A 24,901-nucleotide genomic window follows, 5' to 3' on the forward strand; every position below is an offset into this window, starting at 1 on the left:
ACAATAGCACACAAAGGCTAACTCCATAAAATGTCAGCTGAAAAACATTTACGACGGCGAATACCGGTTTTGACATGACTATTAACCGGTCGGCGTTTTAATAGTGACGTCGTAAAGCGGCCTTTGTAATTGAGGTTTTGTTCTACGATGTTCAGTACGTTATTATGCAGTTGTTTACATCTATTGCACAAAATGATAGTACAGACTACGTAGAAGTTATGGCGTTTGAATTATGCATAAGTTATATGCTAGGCCACTTCTATTTGCGAACAAATTACTGTAGTTTATTACGGGATCGCGTTTACATATGAGATGTTTATGAGTTCGACATTCACTTTTTATATGGCTTAAGTTTACCCTTCAGAGTACGTTTTATGATATTGAATGAAATGGGTTCGCATTGGTCGTTACACTGGTGAATGTATGATATTTTGAATGTCTCATTGTCGTTTATTGAATTTCAATTTTTATGCAAGTAATACATAATTTAATATTTATTACCTACCCTTTCTAACCCTCTTATAACAGCGGTTTAACTGGTTTAATTTGTCTTCTTTCACAATACGTAAATTTAATTTTACAAATAACGACAAATCTATATTTTTTATTTAAATTGATAGAATAATAATAGCTTCACCTTATAAAGTAAAAATATAAATCCAAGACTTTAAAAGTGAAAAAATAAGATCTATATGGGTAAAAACATCCTGGAAGGCATACAACAGTTCTTTTTTTTCCTTCTCCAGCCATCTGGCACAAGGCCGACCTCTCGATCTTATGCGTCATGGGGCCGGCCATTTCACCAGTCTTTGTGTTCACTTGTTGTCGTTGTATATGGCCACGTATGTTGTTCAATGTCATATTGTGTTGTCTAGGAAGACAGTTAAATGCATCTTTGTTCTTTATCGGATGTCTGCTTTTCCAATCTTGTGCTTTTGCTTGCAGGTAAGTTTTTTGCTAAACTACTACTAATACTTGGCAGTTTCCGGATCTATAACAATCTTTTTAATGGGTAATGGTAACTGGTATTTAAAAAGTTGCTTGTCTATTTTTTTCAATGCTTTTCTTCGATCTATTTCTTCGGTGCCACTTTATGTTGTTAAGGAAATTTATATGCCTAAGTGAATGTATTTTTGCACATCTTCCAGAGATATTAATCGAAATTGCAACCGTACTTAGTAGTAGTACCCTTTAATTGGTTCCTGTTTTACTCATGCCATCCGCAAATGTTAGTTGTAGGTGAGTCAGAAAATTACCCCCTACCCTAATGCGTATCTCAGTCCATTGCAAATCTGAGTATGTCACGGATCGAGTCACCTATCTAACACATTTTTGTACTGGAATTTTATATCCTAGTCTAGAGTTATGTAACAAAACTTTAGTTAAGTTTAGATAAATATTTTAAGTAATAATTGAATTAAACCAACTGTAAAGAGTCTTCGTACACTTGAAGCTTTAGTCCAATAATATAAGTGTCATTTAGATTTATGAACCCTTAGATAAGCCAAGTTGGTTTTTGTTAGCATCGCAACCCCTCCACTCCTAATTGTATGTAAGTTATAACCTCATACTTTAAAATATTAAGGTCATTTGTTACCCAGCATCAAATAACCGTTTTATTTGAACATATCCATACAAAAACCGTCGGCGATTTTCATTCTAGTCAAATTATTATTTTTTCCTGAGTAAAATAGTTTGAACTATATATATATATATATATATATATAGTTCAACTGTAGTGTATATATATATATATATATATATATATATATATATATATACACTACAGTTGCTCTTGTAACCGTGATTGAACCGACAAATTAAAACTATTTAATTTTCTTTTCCAAGAAATATAATCTGAAAATTCATTCGTTAGTAGCTAATTCATGAGGCTGCGTACATCGTTTCATTTCAAAAATTGATCGATATTCTCTCAGCTGCTTCCACCAAGTTGTTTCATTAAATTCAAATTTCGTGTTGTACTTATTAATTCAAGCGAGCGTTTTCTTCGCACGTCGCGTTTCGCAGGGTGTTTTTTATATTCTTATATTTGTTTCTAAAAATTTGTACGGCGGTTCGAGAAGACTTCACAGTTTTAAAAGTAATTAATGTTAAAGTTTATATTTGTTACTTATATTTTTTATATGATAAAAAAAATATAATAATGTTTTTTCTGAATAACCCTATAAAAAGTAAACATAAATTTAAATTAAGACTTTTATTTATATTTTTAAGTGTAAGTAGGATAGATATAGTCCATAAGAAAAAAAACTTTGTATATGTTATATAAATAAGTTTTAAAAGGGCGTTTGCGACTACGATTGCATTACAAATTAAATAATATAACACATATCTACGTAATAAAAAATATAATGTTTTAAATATGAAGTTCACATATACCAAAGTTAATTGCATAAAATGATAAATAGTCGAAGCTTAACCACAAGAATTCTATTGATTAGAAACTAAAATAAATAGGCATTAAATACATTCTAGTAATTAAAATTTAATACATAATCGTATTTACTAAATTGCTTAGCAAACTTTAACCTTTAATGTCATAATAATGGATATATTATATTGAATTAAGTCCTCAGAAACAGTCAGATTGTATGAAAGCAAAGTTTATAGTAAGCCGTTTACTATGAAACAAGTTGCCAAGTTCATGTTAGCAATTCACTTAAAAGTTTACATAATCACATTTCTCCAGGCTTAAACTTTGATATTTCTTAACGGATAGCGCGGGCCAAATATTGAGATATGTATATTTCAATTTAGTTATTGTTGTCAATTTTTGTATGAAAATTGTTAACAAAACATTGCGGGCTTTACGTTTATTATTTTGATTTGAAGTTTTATAGGTTAGCGATGCGCCTTGTATACCCAGCCCAACAGTTCCACGGCGTAAGTGCATTTTCAGCTCATTAAAAATAGCATTTTTACTTAAATTTTCATAAGTGTCAAATGTAAAAATGTATCATGTGTGATGTTTAACATTTAATAATAATCAATTTTCTTATCTTTTGACAAAATATATTAGATATTAGATACCTACGATATTCGGTACCCTAGGGAGTAGTAGGAGTAGGAAAGGAGTAGAGGAACACCACAATAATGGTGGAAAGACGACATCAGACTTAGTTAGAAACTAAGTATTAGAAGTTCTGATCAGATTTTTGAAAGGCCTCCTCCAACCTTTTCCATCATGTTGTATTCATCCCTTCATCATTACCCTTTCATCTTATAACTTCCAGAAGAACGCGTTTAGGCCAAAACTCTTGGATTTCAAGATAAACGAGCTGGGTTTGGATCTATAGTTGCTCCCCTCACAATTGGATTTTTTTTTATAATGTAATTGGTCGAGTATCTTATGTTTGCCTATAAATGCTGGTCACAATTAAAAAAGTAAATAAATATTGACATTATTCTATTATAAGTGCAAAAATCAATAAAAAAATACATTACGTAATTTTTTCAATACATAAACAAAATAAAAATTCAACAATAAACTTATAAACCTGAATTGATATCTTGGTAATAAAATATACACAATGAAGGATAGAACATCAAACGTGAAAGAGGATTTTCGCTTCAAAGACCATTGACAATATATCTGGTTACGTAAAAGGCATCAAATTTCTTCTGTTTCCCTTTAGAGACATGTTGACTAACTTTGAAAAATATCAGTTTTCTAACAAATATTTGTCGGTGGTGAGGCTACTTGTCCCTCTGTGTCGCAAGCCCCATTTGTTGGTTCTCACGATATGCTACATTTCATATAGCACCATGTCAATAAAGTATTTATCCAATTTCTTATATTACCAGCGTTGTTTTATCCTTAAAAGAGATTTCTTAATACCCTATTCAGAGTTGTACAATTTTATTATTATTAAAGCTTTTTCATTTTATCAGATAGATTTATAATAAACTAGCAGACTCGGCCAAGCGTTGCTGTGGCTAAGGTTTTTGTTATATTTCATAATAGTAAACTATTCAAGGGAAACAGTAGGAGAACTTATATGAAAGTTAGGTAGCTTATGTGAAACGTTGATACTTTTAACTCAGCGCCATCTGTTAGAATTGTATCAAATAATAAACAAATAATTTGCAATAAAATAAAATTGCGATTATAATTAAAGATCTAAGCTATAACTCTTAAGTTGCACCAGACTGCTCTGCTCGGTGTGCCAATTTAATTTAAAACGGTTAAGTAGTTTAGGAGTCCATCGCGGACAAATATCGTGACAGGAGATTTTTACATATTAACATATTAAAAAACATTTTGAATTGTGTTTCAGTCCAGAATTATTTTTTCCTCTAAAAGCAACTAATAAAAAAATATATCACAGCGCACACGCGTTAATACCAGTTAGAATAATTCAAATTGTTATTTTATTATTTCCAGCCGATTAACAAACGTTGTTGAACATTTTTTATTTATATATGATCCGATTAAAAGTTCGCTCGGCGTAACAAACAGCTATCGGCCAGTTAAATATATTGATGCCCAGGTATTTACAAATGCGAGCTGTTCGCGTACGTGACCTAGAAAAATTAACTCAACGTTCGAATCTGGCTGAGGCGTATATTAGACGGGATTTGGGTCAACGTCATTATCAACAACAAATCAAACGTTAATATGCCTATTTTTCCTAGCCCGCCTTTTTGATGATTAGTTTTGCTTTATATTTGCTAGAAATAGGTCAAAGATTTAAGATATAATTTAGTATTTTTGGGGCAATGGATTGTATATGAACGATTTATTTTAGTAGAATACATTTTATTTTTTCCCTAAGATAATTGTGAGTTAAGTTATATTTTTTCTTTAAATAGTTTTTTATAGTTATTATAGAAGATTATAAAGAAATCATAACACATATTTTTTCAATGTAATATATTTGGATTTAAATGTATGTATAAAAGCAATTAACGTAAGTAATTATAGCAAAATGTTTTCTGTTTTAAAGTTTTGTTGTAGCATGCTAGAAAATACCGAACATTATTAAACTGTAAACAGTTCTAAATGTCAAAGAAAATGTACACTTTGTTCCGGGCATAAATAAAAATAGTCTGTAAGTCAATTCAGTTTGCTGCAAACAATAAATGTGTCCGTAGAAACTGTAGGTTTCGCGAGTGTAATGTGCTATAAAATTAGTTTTCCTTACTGGAACGGCACAAATTACAAAATAATTTTTCTCTTTGACCGGATAACATCGTTTTTGTTCTTAGTAGCCTTCTCTAAAGAACGTGACAGTTTTGTTTATCGTTTATCAAAAAATGTGTACAATTTACATGGTTTTTAATAAAAAAAATAGCAATGACCTATTATTTATTACAAACAAAACACACACACATAAACACAAAATAACAATAATCAAAGAGAAAAAATTAAATAAAAGATATAATGATAGGTAGGTATATATTTTTTTTAAATTTATTAAATATATATATATATATATATATATATATATATATATATATATATATATTTTTTATATATATAAACAAAAAGAATATTTTATAGAACATTGGTTATATATAGAACATTATAATCTACTTCCATTGTTCCTAAACTTTAACGTTAAGCTATAACATTTTCTGAAACCGTGAAAACTGGAAGAAAATGTCGGGACATTATTGTAATAACACCATTTTGAGCTACTTTGACGGGAGCGGTCGTGTGTAACCTCTCATTTTCCTAACCGAAATTCAAAGCAGCCTTAACAAAGCTTTGTTTTGCATCGCTCGCTCACAAGCGACTGAAAGGCAGCCTTTTTAGATAAGACTCCTTATATATTCCGAGGCAAACGCTGTGCTTAAGTTTTTGGGGGAAAGGAACATCTGCTGCAATTCCCATTGTTTCCGGAACTTGTGAAAGATATAATTAATGTAGCCTAATGAGGGAAAAACGATTAAAATTTCATTATTAATGTTTACTATACACGTTCATCTATACGCATATGACCACCAATGATTTATTTTATATATTAAGTATTTTCTTTGATTGTCACACCTCACATTAAAAAAAAATGATAGATATATTTTGAACTAGACCTAAAATTCTCTGAAAAATGTTTGGGCCGCAAAATGTCGGGATGTTTATTACTATTAATAAATTCTAACAGGCTATGTATTGCGACCCTTATGACAGTGTCCATGGGCAACAGTATCTCTTAATATGTCACAAAGCCTCCTGATTCTACCACTTACTATTTATAAAAGGGTGTTGGGGCTAGTGCTAGACAGGCTACTTAAAAATAATTAGCGATATTTGTTTTAAAATAAGTGTTGTTCGTTGATTTTCTATTTCAAAAAAGTTAGTACACCGGCTTTTCGCTCGGCCTACACCCTTTTTTCGCCTATGAGTAGGGATGTCTACCGATTCAAATTTAATACAAACATAATAAACATATTTTATTTTATCTATCATCTAATTGTAATATATCATATCATAAAGGTCTATCATATAAAAAATACCTTAAAATACGTACCTATAACTGACAGGCGAATTTGAAAATTTCGCGTTGGTGAATTCTTGAAGTCAACCCGACATCTATACACTCCTTCATCATCCAACTGAACTGTATCAAGTGTGAGCGAAGCAGGGCGGGCAACGGTCGCGAAGTAGGCTCGCGGCCCAAACACATTAGGGTCCGACCATTGAAGGGCCTTATTAAACGAACGACCTCGGACATCGAAACTGAAACAAAAGTATCTATAAGTACACAGACTACAAAATTACTGTGAACAAAAATACTTTAATATTTGTAGAACCTTTCATTTGACTTTCATATAGTTTCAAGTTAGATAACAATCTTATTAAGTTTCTCTTAAAGTAAATGCTGCGTATAATAACCTTTTTCTTAATTATAGAAATCGGTATTACGAAAGTTAACCGCCATTATATATGTACCTTATTCATCTAAATGTAATTATTTATACTTTATTACCTTATTCAAAAACCTACACATAACATAACGTATTTTTATTTATTGTTTTCTTTTCTTACTAGGGTTGCCTGGAAGAGATCACTTGTTAGCGATAAGGCCGCCCGTTGCATCCCTTGTAATTTTTTATGTATTGTGTTATGTGTGTTTCATTCTAGTAACGAAGTGTGAATAAATAAATAAATAAAATATATATCATATTGTATATACGGCTAAAAGCAGTCTACGTAAGTAATGTATTATCAAATTGAAACCCGTGTATGAAGTTTTGTATTTCGCTCTTAAATAGCAGGGATAATGTTTCATTCTCAAGTGTCTATGCAACGTGAGCATAAAATAATTTCCTAAATTACACCAGCACATTTAGACAGTAAATCAAGCAATTATAAAATTCCACTCGCAAAAGCCACAAACAATTTATGTCTCATTTCTCCGCGCGCGCTGTGGTTACAGTAATGTGTAGAGTTACCTTGTAAGGTAACTTTATTCTATGGATTAAACCTTAGACCACATTATGTTGCGGCAAGCCGTACATGACTCCCCAAGGACGGTTTAGCCGTTAGAGGAGGCGGAAACACTTCCACGTCTAATTTAAGCTACTCTCACACTATTTACTATGACAACACTTTAAATCGTTTTATATTTACAATGTTTTTAAAAGCATTATATGCACAAACATAATTCGGAAGTATTTGGGATAAGTGTGCATCTTGCAAATATATTTTTCGTTCTGCGATAATATCGTATTACTCCTGATTAAATGCGTTCATTTATTAATAGCATTAATTTTAATACCTACTGCTGGGTCTCAATTACATTTTGTACAAGTTTTAACCTGAAATATATTTAATTGAAAATGTATATTTCATCGCCCAAATAATCTGGTTTATTTAGAAGGCTCACCTGATGTTGAGTGATATCCCCCCCCCTCCATGGATAGACATTGCCAAAAGGTTCGAAAATACGTTGTCGGCCTTTTTAGATTTGGCACGCTCTTTTCTTGTAGGACCCTACAGAGAGACAATATACTAACGATCCCACATCTCTACGCAACGTCCGGGGATCAAGCCGCATGGAAAGTGTCTGATCGTTGACGATTTGAATTGCTCTGCGTTGAACGATCAAGCTGAAGGAGCTGGTACTAGGGGCAGCTCGCACAGAGGTAAAAACAGTACTCCATGTGGGGCGGAATTTGTGCTTTATATAGTTGTGTGTGTGGCTATGAGGAAAGTTAACTTATATGTAAAAAAATATTTCGTATAAAAAAATACAATCTTTAATTAGTAAAATTGAACCTGTGCTGTCAAAAACTCGTAATTCTAAGTATCAAACCTAACGTCTATACACGTCAAAAACAAAGTTAACGGATCAATTCACGAAACAGTTACTATAGCTGTCAATAACAGGCCTGTCGGGAGGGTGTAGATATTTAAAAGCCGCGGAGTTGGCAGTTACCCTAATAATGGGGGCAAACGACGTGCAGTGATTAATGGTCCAAACGAAATAGAGGATTCCATGTTCACCAATGTTCTATGTATACTGGACTTCTTTGGGCAAATGTTTACTCAATATACTAACAACTTTTGTATTTTCTTTCAGCTTTTGATAAAGCTAATTCATTATAATATTTACATAGCGCGACGTTTCATGATTTAAATAGTACTATACTTTTACTTTTTATACTTTTTTGTTTATAAAAAAGTAAAAAAAACCAATAGTATTTTCCATAATTATTCATTAATAAGTGATTTTACTTTTGATGATAAAGAGTCGTGTGGCACGTATAGAGATCGCTAGTTTCAGAGGATCTGAAAAATGCCGCTTCCCGCCCCACCCACAGTGTATGCGATATTAGGCAAGTGAAATTCTGCCTTTATATAAATATATTTCTTAAGTTTTTATATTGTAAAATCAATAGGTAGCATTTACGCAAACTGTCGTTTATTATGTTTAGATTTGGGCTAAATAACACAAGTATGATCTCCATATCTGAAAAATTATCTGATCTCCATATATAAAAAAATCCCTGTTGATATATAAAATCTACTTTTAACTTAAAGACCATAGTTTCTAGACTAACAAGCGAGCTATAAAAGTATGACCTGTAGAATTTACGACCACATTTCGTAGTACAGACGTTATCAGCTCTCGTTTTACGATATTCGTGATTCAAAAAGCATAGTATGAACGCTTAATTTTTGTTAATGTAGTTCAACAGCATACTTTAGTCATTTTTCATATCATTTTTTTAATTACCTTATTTCATGACTATCGTTTATATTGTATTTATAATTTTAATTTGACAAAGTATTAATTTTGGTTCACTACATTTTTGTGTTTTAATAATACTTAATAATAATATACCTTAAAACCACACAGATTGGTGCCGCAATACAAATGAAGGTAATTCTTCTTAATTGAAATATTCATGGCTAAATTGGCCGGACACGTCTAAGTGCAAAGAGCCAAATGATTATCTGGGATGTGGTAACTTTTGTTAAACACTCAGAACAACTACAAACTATCGCACCAATTACGCTACTAATTAAAATGTTCACATGATAATTAAAATTTGCCGAGCTCAGGTTGGCTGCACGTAAGTAGGGCGAATTAAAATCGTTGAGTAAACCAAACTTTGGCATAATTCACGTATTTTGCGAACTGGAACACGCTGTATATCATTATCTGTACTTGTTATACAACAACATTGAATAATTGAGTGAGCCTTTAATTGAAGCCACATATTTTGGAATGCTTTTAATTAGTACATACTGTGCGTGTACCAAAACTAAATTTATAATATAATTTTGTTAGAAAAGGATGTTCATGATATATAGATAGTATTGTTTATAATTGAGATATGTGGTCTGCTGCATCTTCTACCGCATTTATCATTGATAGTTTTCAGAGTTTTTCGGACGAAACTGCAGAGTGAGATTCGTAATCGGACGTCAAGGCAGAATACAAAATACCAACCGTATTACATTGACTTCCGTCGTTCCAGACCGACTTAGGGTCCTTCAAGAAATGAGCGTAGTAATTGTTAAAAGGCTGGCAACGAACTTGCGAGCCTTCTGCCAATATGAGTGTCCATGGGTAGCGGTATCACTAAGCAAGAGATGAGCCTCAAATTACATAAAAAACAATTGATTGCGGTACATAATTAGTGCTAACGCGTCGTAGTAATTCGTAGCGGACATTCTACGACAAGTATTTGCTCAAGCCACAAACCTCTTAATAATACAATGACTTTTACGGTTAAAACAATTGACGCTATTTCGCAATAAATTACAAAACCAATTATATTTTATAAGTAATGGAGTATGTAGTGGACACGCAGGTTCGTTTAGACATTCCGTTTTTTTTTCGTGGGGAAATGCGTTACGCACACCTTCCCGCGGCTTGGTTGCCTGGTGGTGAAGGATTATGTGGCACTCGCTACAAAAAAACCCCACGGTGCCACTAACAATCGTCTGAAGCAGGACACGGTAACAGGGTAGCCTTGTCTGCATCAAGCCACGCGATCAAGGTCAAAACTCGCGATCCTTTGCGGCCACGAATGATGTCGGATGAACCTTGGCTCAGCAAGGGCCATTCACATCGGCCAATTCGCCCTGTTGTATGAAGCTGAACGCTCCGTTTGGCGTATCTGAAGTATGTTAAATGCAAGCAATATGAGATGTCCAGTATCTCTGTGCTTTATGACATAATAATTTAAAGCATGAATAAGAATACTAGCTTATGTTTATTAAAAAAGGAATGACATATATTTAAATTTAATACATACAAACCTTAACAATTAAAAAGCAATAACAATTACATAATATATTGATTTTATAATGAACGTGATGTTATAAAATAGTCTTTAAATTAAGTTTTCGACACAATTACTAGCCTTCACTTACTTAATATTATGTTGTTATTAACTTAAATAAGTAGAAAGGCTTTAGTAAGTAGTGTTTTATATGGAAGAAATTGTTGGTCCAATGACTCTTGTATGTGTAAACCAGTTACTGACACGGCATTTAATAGTCTGTTGTTATAACAATAACATACATCAACTACAAGCATGTACCTTGTAATTATAATTAATTGTTGCAGTACATAGAGCAGGTAGTTGTAGCCATAGCTATATTACTCGCCTCATAGGGTAACCTGCATTGTATATTATACCGTATAATTATTTAGCTCATTAAATTAGATGTTTCGTGACGTATACCTTTGAAACGGGAATATTAATCACACTCAAGTATTTATTTAAGAAAACTGTTTTTTATTTATTTATTTATTTTTTGGGTAGGAATTTGTAGTAGTCGTTAAAATGGTAACTTAATTTCTACTATAAGTTAAACCTCACTTTTTTATCCCACAAATTGCCGTTAAAAAGGTATATTATTCTAGCATAAAGTTTTCAGAAGATTAACCCACTGTGCCGTAGTCATTGGACTAGACCGGCACTGTCGGACCATTACCGAGTGAAGCTGCCACTTAAGAGCTTCCAGAAAAACTATCTTTCATACGTGTCACCTTCTTAGTTAGTGGTTTCTGTTATAGTTTCTGTTCAAATATTCGACTTTTGCCCTGCATCTTCAGCTTAGCTGCAGCTCTTGCCACTAGCATTGCTGAACTCACTCCCAAAGCGATTCCCACCAAGACCATCATGTAATAAAATGAAATATGTAAATATACTTAAACTGTCATGTCGATTGGCGTAGGCGACATATAGTTATATAAGTTTTATATATACACGATTTTTATAGAACTAATTGATACCGTAAACCGATTTACCTAAGGCCTATTTATTACATTTAAGTGGCTTAGTTTGAATATAAACACTTCAATATTTGAGCAGCGAACATTCGATAGCTGGAGGGCTGTATATTTGGCACTAAAACAGTGCTTCCCTTGAAGCGATTTGCATACAAAGTATAACTGGTATGAAATTGAAGTTAATAACAAATCAACTATAATATTCATGTAGTGTTTATATGTTCTTTTGGTTTATTATGCTGCATTTCTTACTTATTACTTTTATTTTAAAAAAATATCAATAAGACGTGTATTTTTCAGTAACTGCTGCTTAGGATTCTTGTTCCATGTTATATAATAAAGTCCCCTGGCCGCGTATGATTCCTGGAAAATGCTGCACGAATTTAACAGGTTTCATGAGACATTATGTTCTTTAATAAGATCGTCTGATTACAAAACCCTTTCTATAGGAACTTTTTGCAGCCGAGTTTAATCAGTTGACATCTGAATCATCGTTAGTCCATAAATCGTAGGTTTGGGTAGATAAAAAACGAGTTTATTTAAATCATAAAAGTGACCTGAAGTTTGCGGTACCGAAGGCTTTATTAGTAAAATTATGAGTAAATGGGTTAAGTGCAACATTTGCATAACAAATTCTATAAAAAATATAGAATCACCAACCTTTACCTAAAATAATACAAAAAAATTAAGGAACTGAGCAGTTTGAGCAGGATAGGAAATGGTTAAGAAATGTTTGTGTAGAAGAGTTTAAAAGTTGTTACTAGTATTAATCGTATGGATTCGGGCAGCCTATTTCAACATAATGGCCGAGATCCTAAAGGAATTGCAGAGCTGTAAGATGGAATTTCTAAAAAGCATCTGTTAGGGGAGGGTAACATAATATATATAAACACCCGAGAATTCGAATTCATTTTTGATATAAGAGGGAGTTTTGGGATTGAAAATAATAGAGTTTAGAAGTTGAAGGAGATGAGTGTCACGTCTGAGTCGAATAGATAGCGGAATTTAGACACGAACAAATCAAACTTTTATTTATAACTTGTACTTTTGCTACTAACAATAACCAGTTAACACTACTATACATACAAGGAACAGAGAAATTTCAAAAGATGTTACCTTAAAATCCGCCTTTGAATATTCAGTGCACTTATTTATGCAGCTGTAGCGAGACACTGGACGCAGGCGTATTTTAATTATAGGATTTGCATCGTGTTCATTGACATACATTATATATATTATATAACATGCGACGTAATATGGAACACAGAGCCTTTTATTTACCCTAGACATACATATTAAATACACTTTCACTGGTTTTCATGTTTGCCTGCTTTAAAGGGAGAATGAGGAATATTAATGAAGAACACTGACTTTTAAGCCAATAATCAAAAATGAGAAAATATTACCTGAGAGTATTGCTTTAAAAACATTTTCTAAATTAGTGTTTCTGATATTCTGTGTTTAGTTTTGAATCGCAATTTCATATAAAATTATGAACTACACTGAAGTTTTTCGAACCTTTTTAGCTTAGGGTCTTTTAAGATAAGAGCGAATTCATAAAAGGTTAGCATCGCAATACGATACCCTCTGGTATTGTGAGTGCTCATGGGCGGTTGTATAACCTTATATTATCATGTTTTTAGCAAGATTTATCTTAGTTACCTATTTGGCTTCGGGTGATGCTTACATTCAGTACATGTGAATCGCAGCCTCTTCTGACATAGATTCTTTATATTGTCAAACTTATTCGATACTACAATATTTATTTATTTTATTTATTAACACTTCGTTGCATTACATAAAAGGAAAATATTAAACATAATTTAATGACAAGCAACTGGCGGCCTTATCGCTTTAGAGCGATTTCTTCCAGACAACCACTGCGAGTAAAGGAAAAAAACCACTATGAGTATATTAGATAAGGTGGGTAAGAAGTGCAAAAATAGAAAAGGGAAAACAAAAAAAAACATACTTAACCGAAACAAAAAGAAATAAAAATAAACTAAACTGATACAAGTTACATAAAACAAAACAAAAAGTAAACAGTGCACATGAATCATGACAATCTAATTCAAGATCGGTCTCACGTCACAATAATGTGTACCCTTAACATTTGAGATTTATTTTTTATTAAATCCTGAATTTGATTATAGATTTATTGTATTTGTATCACAGTTTAAATTTGAAACCTTTACCGAATAACTCATATATGAACCTTTAAAAAGAGAGAGAAATACGAAACTATGATTAATAATTATGACCATTAATAAATATTCATTAATCATTCTTTCTACAGTTGACTTTGCTAAAATTAAAATAAATTATCGTATTTAGTATTGACAGGCTATATTAAAATAATAGAATGACATTGAAAATAATAGTTTCTGTCAACAATTTTTCATAGTAATTTAGTTTTCGACTATATACACTACATACATTAATCTTTATTAGTGAAACCTATTGTGGATACATCCAATGTGTTTATTTTATGTTTTTATCGTAAATATGTATCTGTTTTGGTTTCAAATAAATAAATACACTACTATTAAGACATCTTAACTAATCCCCGTGATTCTATAATGCATTGAAATTGTCTTAGTTTATATATAAGATATTATAATACGCTTTGACTTCTTGCATACTTAAGCTAATTTTATCTGTGTTCAACACAGACCAACCTTCATGCTCTTTTATTATTTTAAAAATTCATAAATTCTGCTAGCGGGGCGAATTTAATCGTTTCTGACAGCCACGCTGAATCGTATGTCTGTGGGGTTCGTGCAAAATATGCAAGATTTTCTATATCCTTTATAATTTAACTACAGTTTGCATGAAAGTGGATTATGATTGCCAGGACTTGATGTCTTATATCTACTGATTTAAGCGGAGTATCTGAAGTGGTACATCAACATTATTGGTCTAGGGCTGCTCCGTTTAAGCAAATATTGGCAAAAACTCGGCTGCTTATCAGCTTACATAGCTTAATAGGGCTACTAAAACCCCAAAATAAAAAAAAATATTTTGGTGTTTTAGTAGGTCATCTAACTTGTTAAAAATATTAATTCGTGATTTTAACTTTGTATTATTGTAATTTAAACCCAATAAATATTTATGATTAACAAATTTAGTAAATTTTTAATATTGTCCACCGTTGATTAATTTATATTCCAAATTCGCCTTTATTGCTAAAGGTAATTTGGCGTAGGCGGGTCTAAATTATTCACGTAACGGTGACGCATAATTATAGTAGATCGTGCTTGATTATAATCTCAATACCTCGTCACATTGATATTGCTGTTAGTTCAATTGTATCAATAAGAGTTGTGGTTATAAATGATAATATAAACTTATAAAGTAAACGCAAGTTTCTAGGGAATTGATATTTTTTATAGCTACGTGATCAACTTATGTGTGTATCCAAATAAAATACTACTAACATCAAACTGGGCGAGTCAAAAGAGAAACACGATCTTTGCTAATCAATGAGTACATAATGTTTGATGATTCATGATTTATAAGTATTTTTACACAAAATGGCAATACTCAATGTATTGTCAAATTTTACAGGTTATCATAGTTAATGATCCGAAAATGTTTAGGATTTTGCAATTTTTTTTAATCGAAAGTTTTATATTGTGATTCAAATACTACTAGTAAAACTAACCACTAGTACTACTATACTTGTAGATGTATTAAGATGTAGATTTTAAAAAATAAAGCTCAAAATGTTAGGCGTACAAGCATGATCACCTATGAGAATAGTTAACCATTAAAAAAAATTAAAGGTATATTAAAAATGAATCTGAGGACATTGCTGCGTATTTTAGAGATAAGTAAGACTGTTTTTTAATCAATCTCCTTACTTTAATTTAAGTTAGTTCATGAAGGAATCCATCGCAATTCGAAATGTATATTTTTTTTAAAGTTCGTTGCATCTCAGTTGCGCATACTGGGGATTCAAAGTTATTGCATCCTGAAGTTATAAATACGAGGATACTTTTAAAATTTTCATTACAGTCGGCCATAAAAGAGGCCATTTTACACAATATATAATAAGAGTACCGTACTTCTTCTTTAAATGAGATTTATGTGACAAATTTTACAGAATTATGCCTGTGTGGTAAATTTTACTGCAAGTGCTGAATTTTTATATGTAGAGTAAAAATGTTTAAGTTAGTAACTTCTAAAGTAACTACTATAAATTCAGTTTGTTATGCATTACAATGTGTAAGATTTGGCAAGCCTTTAAAGTAAAAAAAAACTGTATCAGCGTTTCCAGCTCTTAACAAACTTAACTTATAAATATTAAAATATATACAGGGTGGTCCAACTAGTGACGTCATTTTTTTTATATTCCTCACACCACGTGTGTACGAAAATACCCCATGTATGTTCCGCGATTTTTTTTAGTTTTCGAGTTATATTTGTTTAATGTTTTCTGCCAGCGAGGTTTCAAAATTTATATCTTTTTTGTTATTGTTCAAATAAAAAAATCTCAGCTTCCTAAAATTAGTTAAAGCTACTCACTACTATAATTTAATTATGTCTTTTATTTTATTTATGATTTTTCAACACGACTTAACGCAAGAGTTATAGAGTGAAGAAGAATAAATGTGTAACTAAACATTAGGTCTCGGAAGTATCTCCAACACTAGGTAAGCTATGTTCATAAGCCAGTCCTTGGTCGTATTTTTACATCGTAGATGGTGAGCGGGTAGATATTAATTTATTATACGTATAGGCTGCTTGCGTATTGCGTCAATTTTTACGGTCTGACCACAAAGTTGTATGAATAGATCGATTATAATGATAACAATACAGAAAAAGAGAACAATAAAAATACAGAACAAAACAAAAGCTGAGTCGAGTGTATATATACAACTTGACAGCAAAGTATAGAAAAGTATAATTTATAAAAGAAAACTTTTACAATTTTCCTTAATTTATACTTATGCCTAAACGAGAGCTTTTAATGGTCCCCTAATAGAAGGTGATGAAGGTCACATAATGGATACCTTTTCTTGGTCGATGGTTATTAAAATATAATACGATTTTTACATTCGTGTCAAGAAGTTTACTGTTACTACAGACTCAGAAGATCACATAAGAATAAAGACACAAGTATGAAGTGGCTTTTTGAAACCTTCTTTTTTCCTTGCATTGTAAATTATTTGTATTGTATTATTTATTAAGTTATAAATTAGACAAAGAAAGAAATGATTTTAATTTAACGTCACATCCAATAAAACCTGGAGTTTTAGTTCAAGAAAGTTAAAAGAATAATAATACTTAAAAATAACATTATACAATACAAAAGGGTTTCTAGTTCTGTAACAGAGTTAACATGTATACTTGGTATAAATTATAAGGAACTAAATTACAAGAAATAATAACTGTATACAGAGTTAATTCTAACAAGATTGTGAGAGTTAGAATTGTTTTATAAACCATCTTCGTAATATTTACGCAAGTATTTTAAACGCGAATATGAGCGCGGCTTTCAGATGTCTAGTCCGATGTAGGCAGCATTTTTTTTAAATTCATCATTATACTATCAAACCCATTTTTTTTTAATTTAACAAAAGTCCCCTTGCGACAGTTGATATACATTTATATATTTGGCTAGAAGAAATTACTTTGTGACAGTCATTTCCTGTTATTGAAAACTGTCAGTGAAGCGACCGAACAAATTTTTATAACAAAGAGCTGTGTTTTGCGGTTCTACCCGCGTTAATAATGTCGTATTCTACCTTTCATTGGGAAATCGACTATTTTTTTCAGTTTCAATATCTTATAAAAAACAGTATTTCTGCAAACTAGTATTGGTATATATCTTTAAATATTATAGAAGTAATTAATACTTAGAATGGCAGGAAAAACTAAAGCAATTTATATAATAGAGCTACCTTATTCTAGATTAACATAGGTTGTCCTAGCACATTGGATTTGGATAAATATGTATGTTTGCATGTAAATGATCGGGGCAAATCAAAGCAATGATAAGATCTGGGTTTAAATCCACAGTCAGTATAAATACAGTACATGCACGTGTACAAAACTAGGTCGGCCGATGCCGAAAAAACCGTTCGCTAGCCACAGTTAAATAGTGAAACATAAAGATATATTCAAAATCCTCTCGGGGTAAACAAGGTTTTTTTGTTTAACTTAAAATGGTTTCTTTCTTCTTTTTATAACTTTGTTTTCTGCTATTATTTGGGAAATCCACTTCTTTGATATTTACTTGTGCCTCTGCGTAATATAGTTAGTTGCAATAGACAAAATATATCGCACAAGAGATGGAGTGGTATATCTTCTTAATAGCGCGTTATAAGCCCGACGTAATATCGACTCGTTCGGGGCTAAAAGCATACCATTTCTTCAAAATGTGGTCCTATTTTCCTTTTATATTCAAGGCCAATACAGGCGTGATTCGGACGAGTGATCTCTTGTTTTAGAGTCACACGCGCAATCTCAATGACCACTGCTAGTCAGCTTGGAGAATATTTTTAATTACTATAACCATACAAATCCACGTATCAAATAATGTAAGCCAATTAAAACAGCCTCTGTTTATTTTCTCTGTTTTTCCTGATTTTCCTCCTCTGTTTAGTCCCGCCTTCAAACATCCTCAGATATCGATGTATTAGATCAGCAATCAGATACTTTCAGATCCAACTTTAAGTATCAAATAAAACTACTGCTAAAAAAGACACTAGTATGCAACAGCTAAAAAACTTGTTTCTTTATTTATAAGTATAAAGAAAATACAAGTGAGCAGAGAAAGTTCAGCAAAAAATCTAGCGAAATAGAAGCTTCAATTCTAAATCCAAGGCGGTACTTCTTGACCTGTTTTCACTGAACCCAAGTGAAGTATCGTGACGCGTTACTTGTTCGCCTATTATTAATGAGAGGAAATATCGACTTCATTCCTGTACGCTATTTACGAGTCGTTAAGGTTTTATTCGACAAATGTACAGATTGCTAGCCAGTGGACTGTGAAGTGTGTGTTAAAATTCTTGTGTATTAATAAATTTTGACACACAGTGTATGTCAGGAGTATCTGTATTTTTTATTTATTTGTTCATTGTATACATAATATTGAGAAGAGAGGAAAAGAGGCTTGAAGTAGTCTTCGCCACTTTGAGAGGGAACAAGAAATGAATAAGACAGAGCAATCAAATCTCATTTATTGTTCAAAGACAATATCTTAAATACTACTTACACCTATTCACATAATATTATTGTAGTGAGCTATTGGTTTATTAAGCATCTTCAGATGTTTACATTTAGAACAACCATGTGAATTGTCTCAGCAGTTGATCAATGTTCGAATGAAATCTGAGATACAACGTTTAACGCATTTTACTATATGCAACAATTGAGATTAAGGTATATTTCTGAGAAAATATTTCTGTCTGTCTATTTATTTATTTTGTTGTAACCGGAAACATTGTTAGTGAAGAGTAGTTTTACTCTAAGGTTGAAAGTCTGAATAACACTATTTTATGCAGTTTTAAGTGTTTATTGTGTTAAAAATAACGTTTAATACATGTATATTAACATAATAAACAAAAAACATAAATTTTTGTTTGAGATCCCAAAAATAAGCCTCAATACAATTTCTGAATTTTGTAACGAAAGAAAAATTGTATATGGTCCCAGTTTTTTAATATTCGCAAACAGTTTTATATTATTATAATACTGTGAGGGCATAAACCAGTTCAACGTAAAAAAATTGTGGATCCAACCTTTGATATTTAATGTCAATTCATGTTTATAAAGCAAAAGTTAATTTACAAGCAAACAATTCAATAGTGTAATTTTTTGTACAAACAACAACTAGGCTTTGATTGATGTTGCTTTTGGTTCGAACAATATTGTGACCGGATGACATATAGGGCATATACATGTCGCAAATCCAGTTCTAGTTCAGAAGTAGACAACTCTATATAAATACTTTACTGAATTAGTTGTTCAATAATTTGCTGGATTAGAGATAGGAGACTTGGGAATATAGAGATTCTAGAGATTAAGAGTAAGCGGTATTACTACATCTATGTAGGCCTGTGTATGTTGTTTATTAAAAAATATCAATTTGAATACTTTCGATTTTTTTCGTAACGCAACAGGCAATGCCGACTTACAGCTTCTACAGTACATATACACCTTTAAAACCTTTAATTTTATACAACGTTTATATATAATGAGAAAATCAATTTATGCTAAACTAGCCGTTCCGACAGAGTTTGTCCGTAGATACACATAAAAAAGAATATTTAATAATGTAAATCATTCTCAACTTCTCTTGAACAAACAAAAGATTTCATCAAAATCTGTCCAGCCGTTTAAGTGTTTATTTACGAACACACCGACAGAAGATTTATATTTATACCAGCTGTTTATTTGCTGTATAGATAAATAACCTAAATACCGACTGCAGCCCCATCTGCCGGTGTAAATCAAAATCCATCCAGGGCACCACACACTCTAAAAACCTCATAAATTTAAACAATTTTTTTGTAATAAAATCTAACTAAACATTACCTGTAAATAGGCTTGCCACCGGTGTTCTTTCCGGCACGGAACCACAACACCATGTACACTCGGTCTTCATTGGCATCCGGTGTGACGTCACATGGCAAAGACGCTGTTCGGCCGAGGACTGCATCCACATCCACCGTCGATACTGCAATTAATTTTAACCAAATTAATAATTAAATTTCTGGATGATTTTAGAGAAAAACAAAAGCAACCTACAAAACACTTTAATGGACTTTGGTGACTTAATAGGTATATTTTTGTATATATAGTTTATTAACATGGTTAAGGATCAAATCGATATGATACAATTTCCCAGGTACAAATATATTGTAATATAATCCGTTACCGAGCCTTTTGTTTATTGGGTCAGTTATATTATTCAATTAACTATGGTATTTTCGATTCATAATAATCACACCGTCTACTAAAATCTACATGATGGCATACAACTTTAATGTATGTAATAAATACAACTATTCATTTCAATATTTTACAACATATATGTATATTCTAGAAATACATTGCTCATGGAACTAAGAACTAAATTGCAGGTTAGCGTTTCATAAAACTTATAGATACAACTCCCGTGTATTGTACGACTGATTCCTTCATTTTAATATTTCGGAAAAAACTGTCGTTTTTGTTTACAGAACTTTTGAAATGGATTAAATACAAAAATTGCTCTTCATATTAACATAAAGTTTCATTGAAGACTAGATAGATATAAGCTGCTTTAGAGACATAATGTAGCTGACTTATTATGTGGCAAAGCAAGAGTTTATGATTTTTGAGAAGTTTAAGACTAAAAAGACAGAAGTGAGAGGCATATCTGTTGAAGTCCTGCGCCGTGTCTGTACAAATTCGCTAGCCAAGAGTGCATTCACCGTGAAAACATCTTGACGGTGTAATATTCTGCACATAAGATCCTCATTGATACACTATACTTTACTGCAATCATAATATTTCTAATACAATTTCTTATTGTTACAAGTATTTAACACTTTCTGTTTTATGGGATCCAGGTGGAGCGGGGCCACAGTAGCGGTGACGCTCACTTGGTTCCGTACAAGCGTACCGTTTTTAAAACATTGCCATCGCTACCTCTCGGATCCGAGGATTCAGCACTGCTGTAGCTGTATGTCGTTGATTTAGGTTTTTATAGTATCAGTTCGTTCTGTTTCTAAAGAAAGAACATTATAGGCATGGTTTTATGGTAGAACTTAAAGCATATTATATTGTTAGTTACCACTCGTTTTTTAAAAACGTTAAGAATCGAAATACAGCTATTCATATGCCAATAATGTCGCTTAAATGTAGAGACTACGAAGAAATGTGTATTTCCAATATCAAAAACACTTATCGATAGAAGAATTAAGTGAATAGCGCTGTTTCGTTGCCAACGCGTTTATTTCTTTCGCGATAAGAGAATATAAATAGGAGTAATATTAAAATGCCTCATTCGCATCAAATAAACCTATTTTACGGGGACTGTCAACGTGTCCTGGCTGAGTAATGTCGTCATCGTTCATACTTACTTGGACTTTTCAATTTACTTCCGAAAAGAAACAAAATAAAGATAGATTAAAAGAGTTATCCCATTATACGAAAGGTAAGAGATTTCGTATTCATGTGCTTTTAGTAAAATTAAATTTCTATGAAATTTGTTTCACAATTACGCTGTATCATACTCGTATGATAAAGGTTTATAAATAAAATATTTGATAACTTATTTTTTGATGTTAATACTCTTTAACATTATGCTTTTATGAATAATCCAAAAGGTTACGTCAAACGACGTTTAATTTACCGAAACCCACGATGTCATAAAAGGCAATTTTACCCTAGCTAACAAGACTCATATATTATACAAAAACTAAGTAGTAATTAGTAGTTAGTATTACAAGCAAAAAAGCGTTCTGTCTTAAATATTTTTACAAGCAGCTTGTAATATTTATTTTTGTAGGTAGTGAATATTTGGAAAAAGATCACAAATATGTAACATCAATGTAGTTCTTTAAAAAATCATAGTAAATCATCTCAACACAACTCAATCTAACTCATTGTTTTTATATTCATATTATTTACACAAGTTTTGGAAACATATGACTTGTCTTGCATATGGGTCAAAAGCGTCCACTGTGTTTCGCAACATGTTCTCATATTAAAGCCACTTTATTTTAGGCCACGTTTACTCAATGGCGATCACAACTGAGCTTAGGGCGATTAGGCCGGTCTCGTATTGTCCTATCAGTCCAATCTAGCTGTTGACTCGAGTTGTGGTTCGAAGAGGATAGAATTGTGTCTTAAATTTTTAAAGTTATACTTGGCGCGTTAGTGAAAAGTGATGAATGTAATCTTTTTCTATAGGTGTCGTTTTTTATCTCTAAAAAAACGTAGAATAAGGCAAGGAAATAAGAAAATATTATTATCTTGTTAAGGCAAAGAAGTTACTTCTAATGCGTGTACATAAGTACACATCCGCGTTTTTGTTACTTAATAGATGTGGCCTACATAAGGCTACGCGTAGAATCGCTTACAGAAACTAATTGTCTTATTACGTAAATCGAACATAATTCTGGAGTATAATGTAAACGACCAAGGCGTTTATAAAATATGTAATAACAAAACACAAAATATCACAATATTTTCTGTAAATAGAAGTGGTCCCTTTCACAACAACCTTTGACCTCCACAATAACATTGCATGGAGACGTAGGCTCACTAATATGATTTACATCAGAAAAATGTTGTGTTCAAAAAATATCGAGCAAGTTTTAGACTTATTTCAAGTTTTCTTTTATATTTGAATATAAATGTAATATTATAAGAATCTGAGAGTTTTAACAACCTGTCTCTTGGGCTAACTTTGAATCTTAGGAAAATATTTTTGTATATATTTAATTATTATCGTTATAAAAAGACGTGTTTCTTCGCATTTTATGAGTGTAGAATTTTCTAAGCTATATTGTACATACATTTACATTTTATATACATTCAAAGTGGAAAAATATTGAAACTTTAAAAGTTTACTAAAACTAAAACTAGTATTATTTTAAGCAACATATATATCGCTTACATTACTCTTCCAGTTTCATGCTCTATATACTATAATATATAGTATGAGTATTTTATGTCTACACTATAAGATGTTTTTATAATTGCCATAATTTAATAGCAACACGCAAAACAAAAACTTTAAACATTAACGAATTTAGTAATTCAATTTCATAGATATAATTAAGTTTTCAATTGTGTTAAACCTAATGTATAGGAAATATAAATTATATTAAATTAAAGGTTGTGGCTTAATGTACAGCTATAAGGTTAAGATTGTGTCGTGCCTGAGGGCACTAAAGAATTGTTCCACTCATAATTGCGCTAGGATTGTACTGACATGCAAACATTAATAATAGTTAGATTTTTATGTTTTTCGTTTACAGACACGCATGAATGTGGAATGTAACGCATTCTACATAATAATAATAATTGTTTGATATAGTCTTTAATAAACTATATCAAACAATAATTTTTTGCCGCGCACAACCATTTCGTGGAACCAGCTGCCCAATGAAGTATTTCGACTTAGGGTCCTTCAATAAAAACCGGCAACGAACTCGCGAGCCCTCTGGCATTGAGAGTATGCATGGGCACTGGCATCACTTAACATCAGGTGAGCGTCCTGCCCGTTTGTCCCTGTTCTATAAAAAAAACAATGTAATATATATACAGTTGGCAACACTAATTTTCTAGATGGCCTTTTTATCTCTTTATTTTTGTTAAATATGTTGTTCTTCTAATAAAAATTCAAGTCCAGATATATTTTACTTCTGATTAATTTTAGACTATTCCAAGTCCACAGTGTCATGAACAATATTCTCTTAATATTAGCAAAATTAAACTGATTAAAATTCAGTCACAGAAATATGGAACACTTACTCTACAGTGTTTTTACCGAGTAGTCCTTAACATTGACCTACGTGGGGCTACCCAGCCTTTCCAATCAAGGTTAACATTACATTATGCTTCTGGTATGTATTTAGCTGGTATAACATTTTTATACCTCGTTGAAAAATCTTATCAAGCTTAATTATTTGCAATCGGGGATAAAATATATAATTATTATTAAATGCCCAAGAATTACTTGTATTCACTATATTTCCTTTTGAATACGTGAATATAAATTGATAAACGAATTAACGTAAGATATTTATTTGAAATAACCTGATAAAGTTAAATATGGTTTAGAGTTGAAAAAAATCTTTCATTAAATGTTGTCAAAACGACAGATAATGTTGTTGTATTCATATTTCTGAAAGTTATTTTAATACTATATCATTCATTTTTAAGTTAATTCAAACTGTAGTTAGAGTATTTTTTTATAGATGCTAGAATAATAAGCCTTATGTATATCTTCGAAAAAATAATAATAGATGTTCTAAGAAACAACTCTTAGCAAAATACACTAAAGATAAACATGAATTATATTCATCAAATGCTTCAATAAAAACTAGAGAGAACATTTTAAAACGCAATTTCTCTCAAGATCCATAAACAATGCTCACTAAATAGACACTAAACAGAGGACTGCGAGGAAGGCTCTTACATCTTCCGTTCTCTCAATATATCATGTTTTTTCCCGCTTA

The 24,901-nt window shown here is 31.6% G+C and overlaps 1 protein-coding gene across 3 annotated transcripts in view; it reads right to left on the reverse strand.

The window, feature by feature from the left end:
• The window catches only part of LOC110998814 (hemicentin-1), a 72,020-nt gene that overhangs the window by 34,308 nt on the left and 12,811 nt on the right, over window positions 1–24,901 (reverse strand). For all 3 annotated transcript variants that reach the window (XM_045629903.1, XM_022267603.2, XM_045629900.1), the window contains exons 3-4: window positions 20,262–20,403; window positions 6,492–6,700 (exon numbers count right to left, since the gene is read on the reverse strand). In XM_045629903.1, the coding sequence (XP_045485859.1) occupies window positions 6,492–6,700; window positions 20,262–20,403 (351 nt within the window). The remainder of the gene's footprint in view (window positions 1–6,491; window positions 6,701–20,261; window positions 20,404–24,901) is intronic.

This window comes from Pieris rapae, chromosome 1 (assembly GCF_905147795.1).
Source record: "Pieris rapae chromosome 1, ilPieRapa1.1, whole genome shotgun sequence".
Classification (NCBI taxonomy): Eukaryota; Metazoa; Arthropoda; class Insecta; order Lepidoptera; family Pieridae; genus Pieris; species Pieris rapae.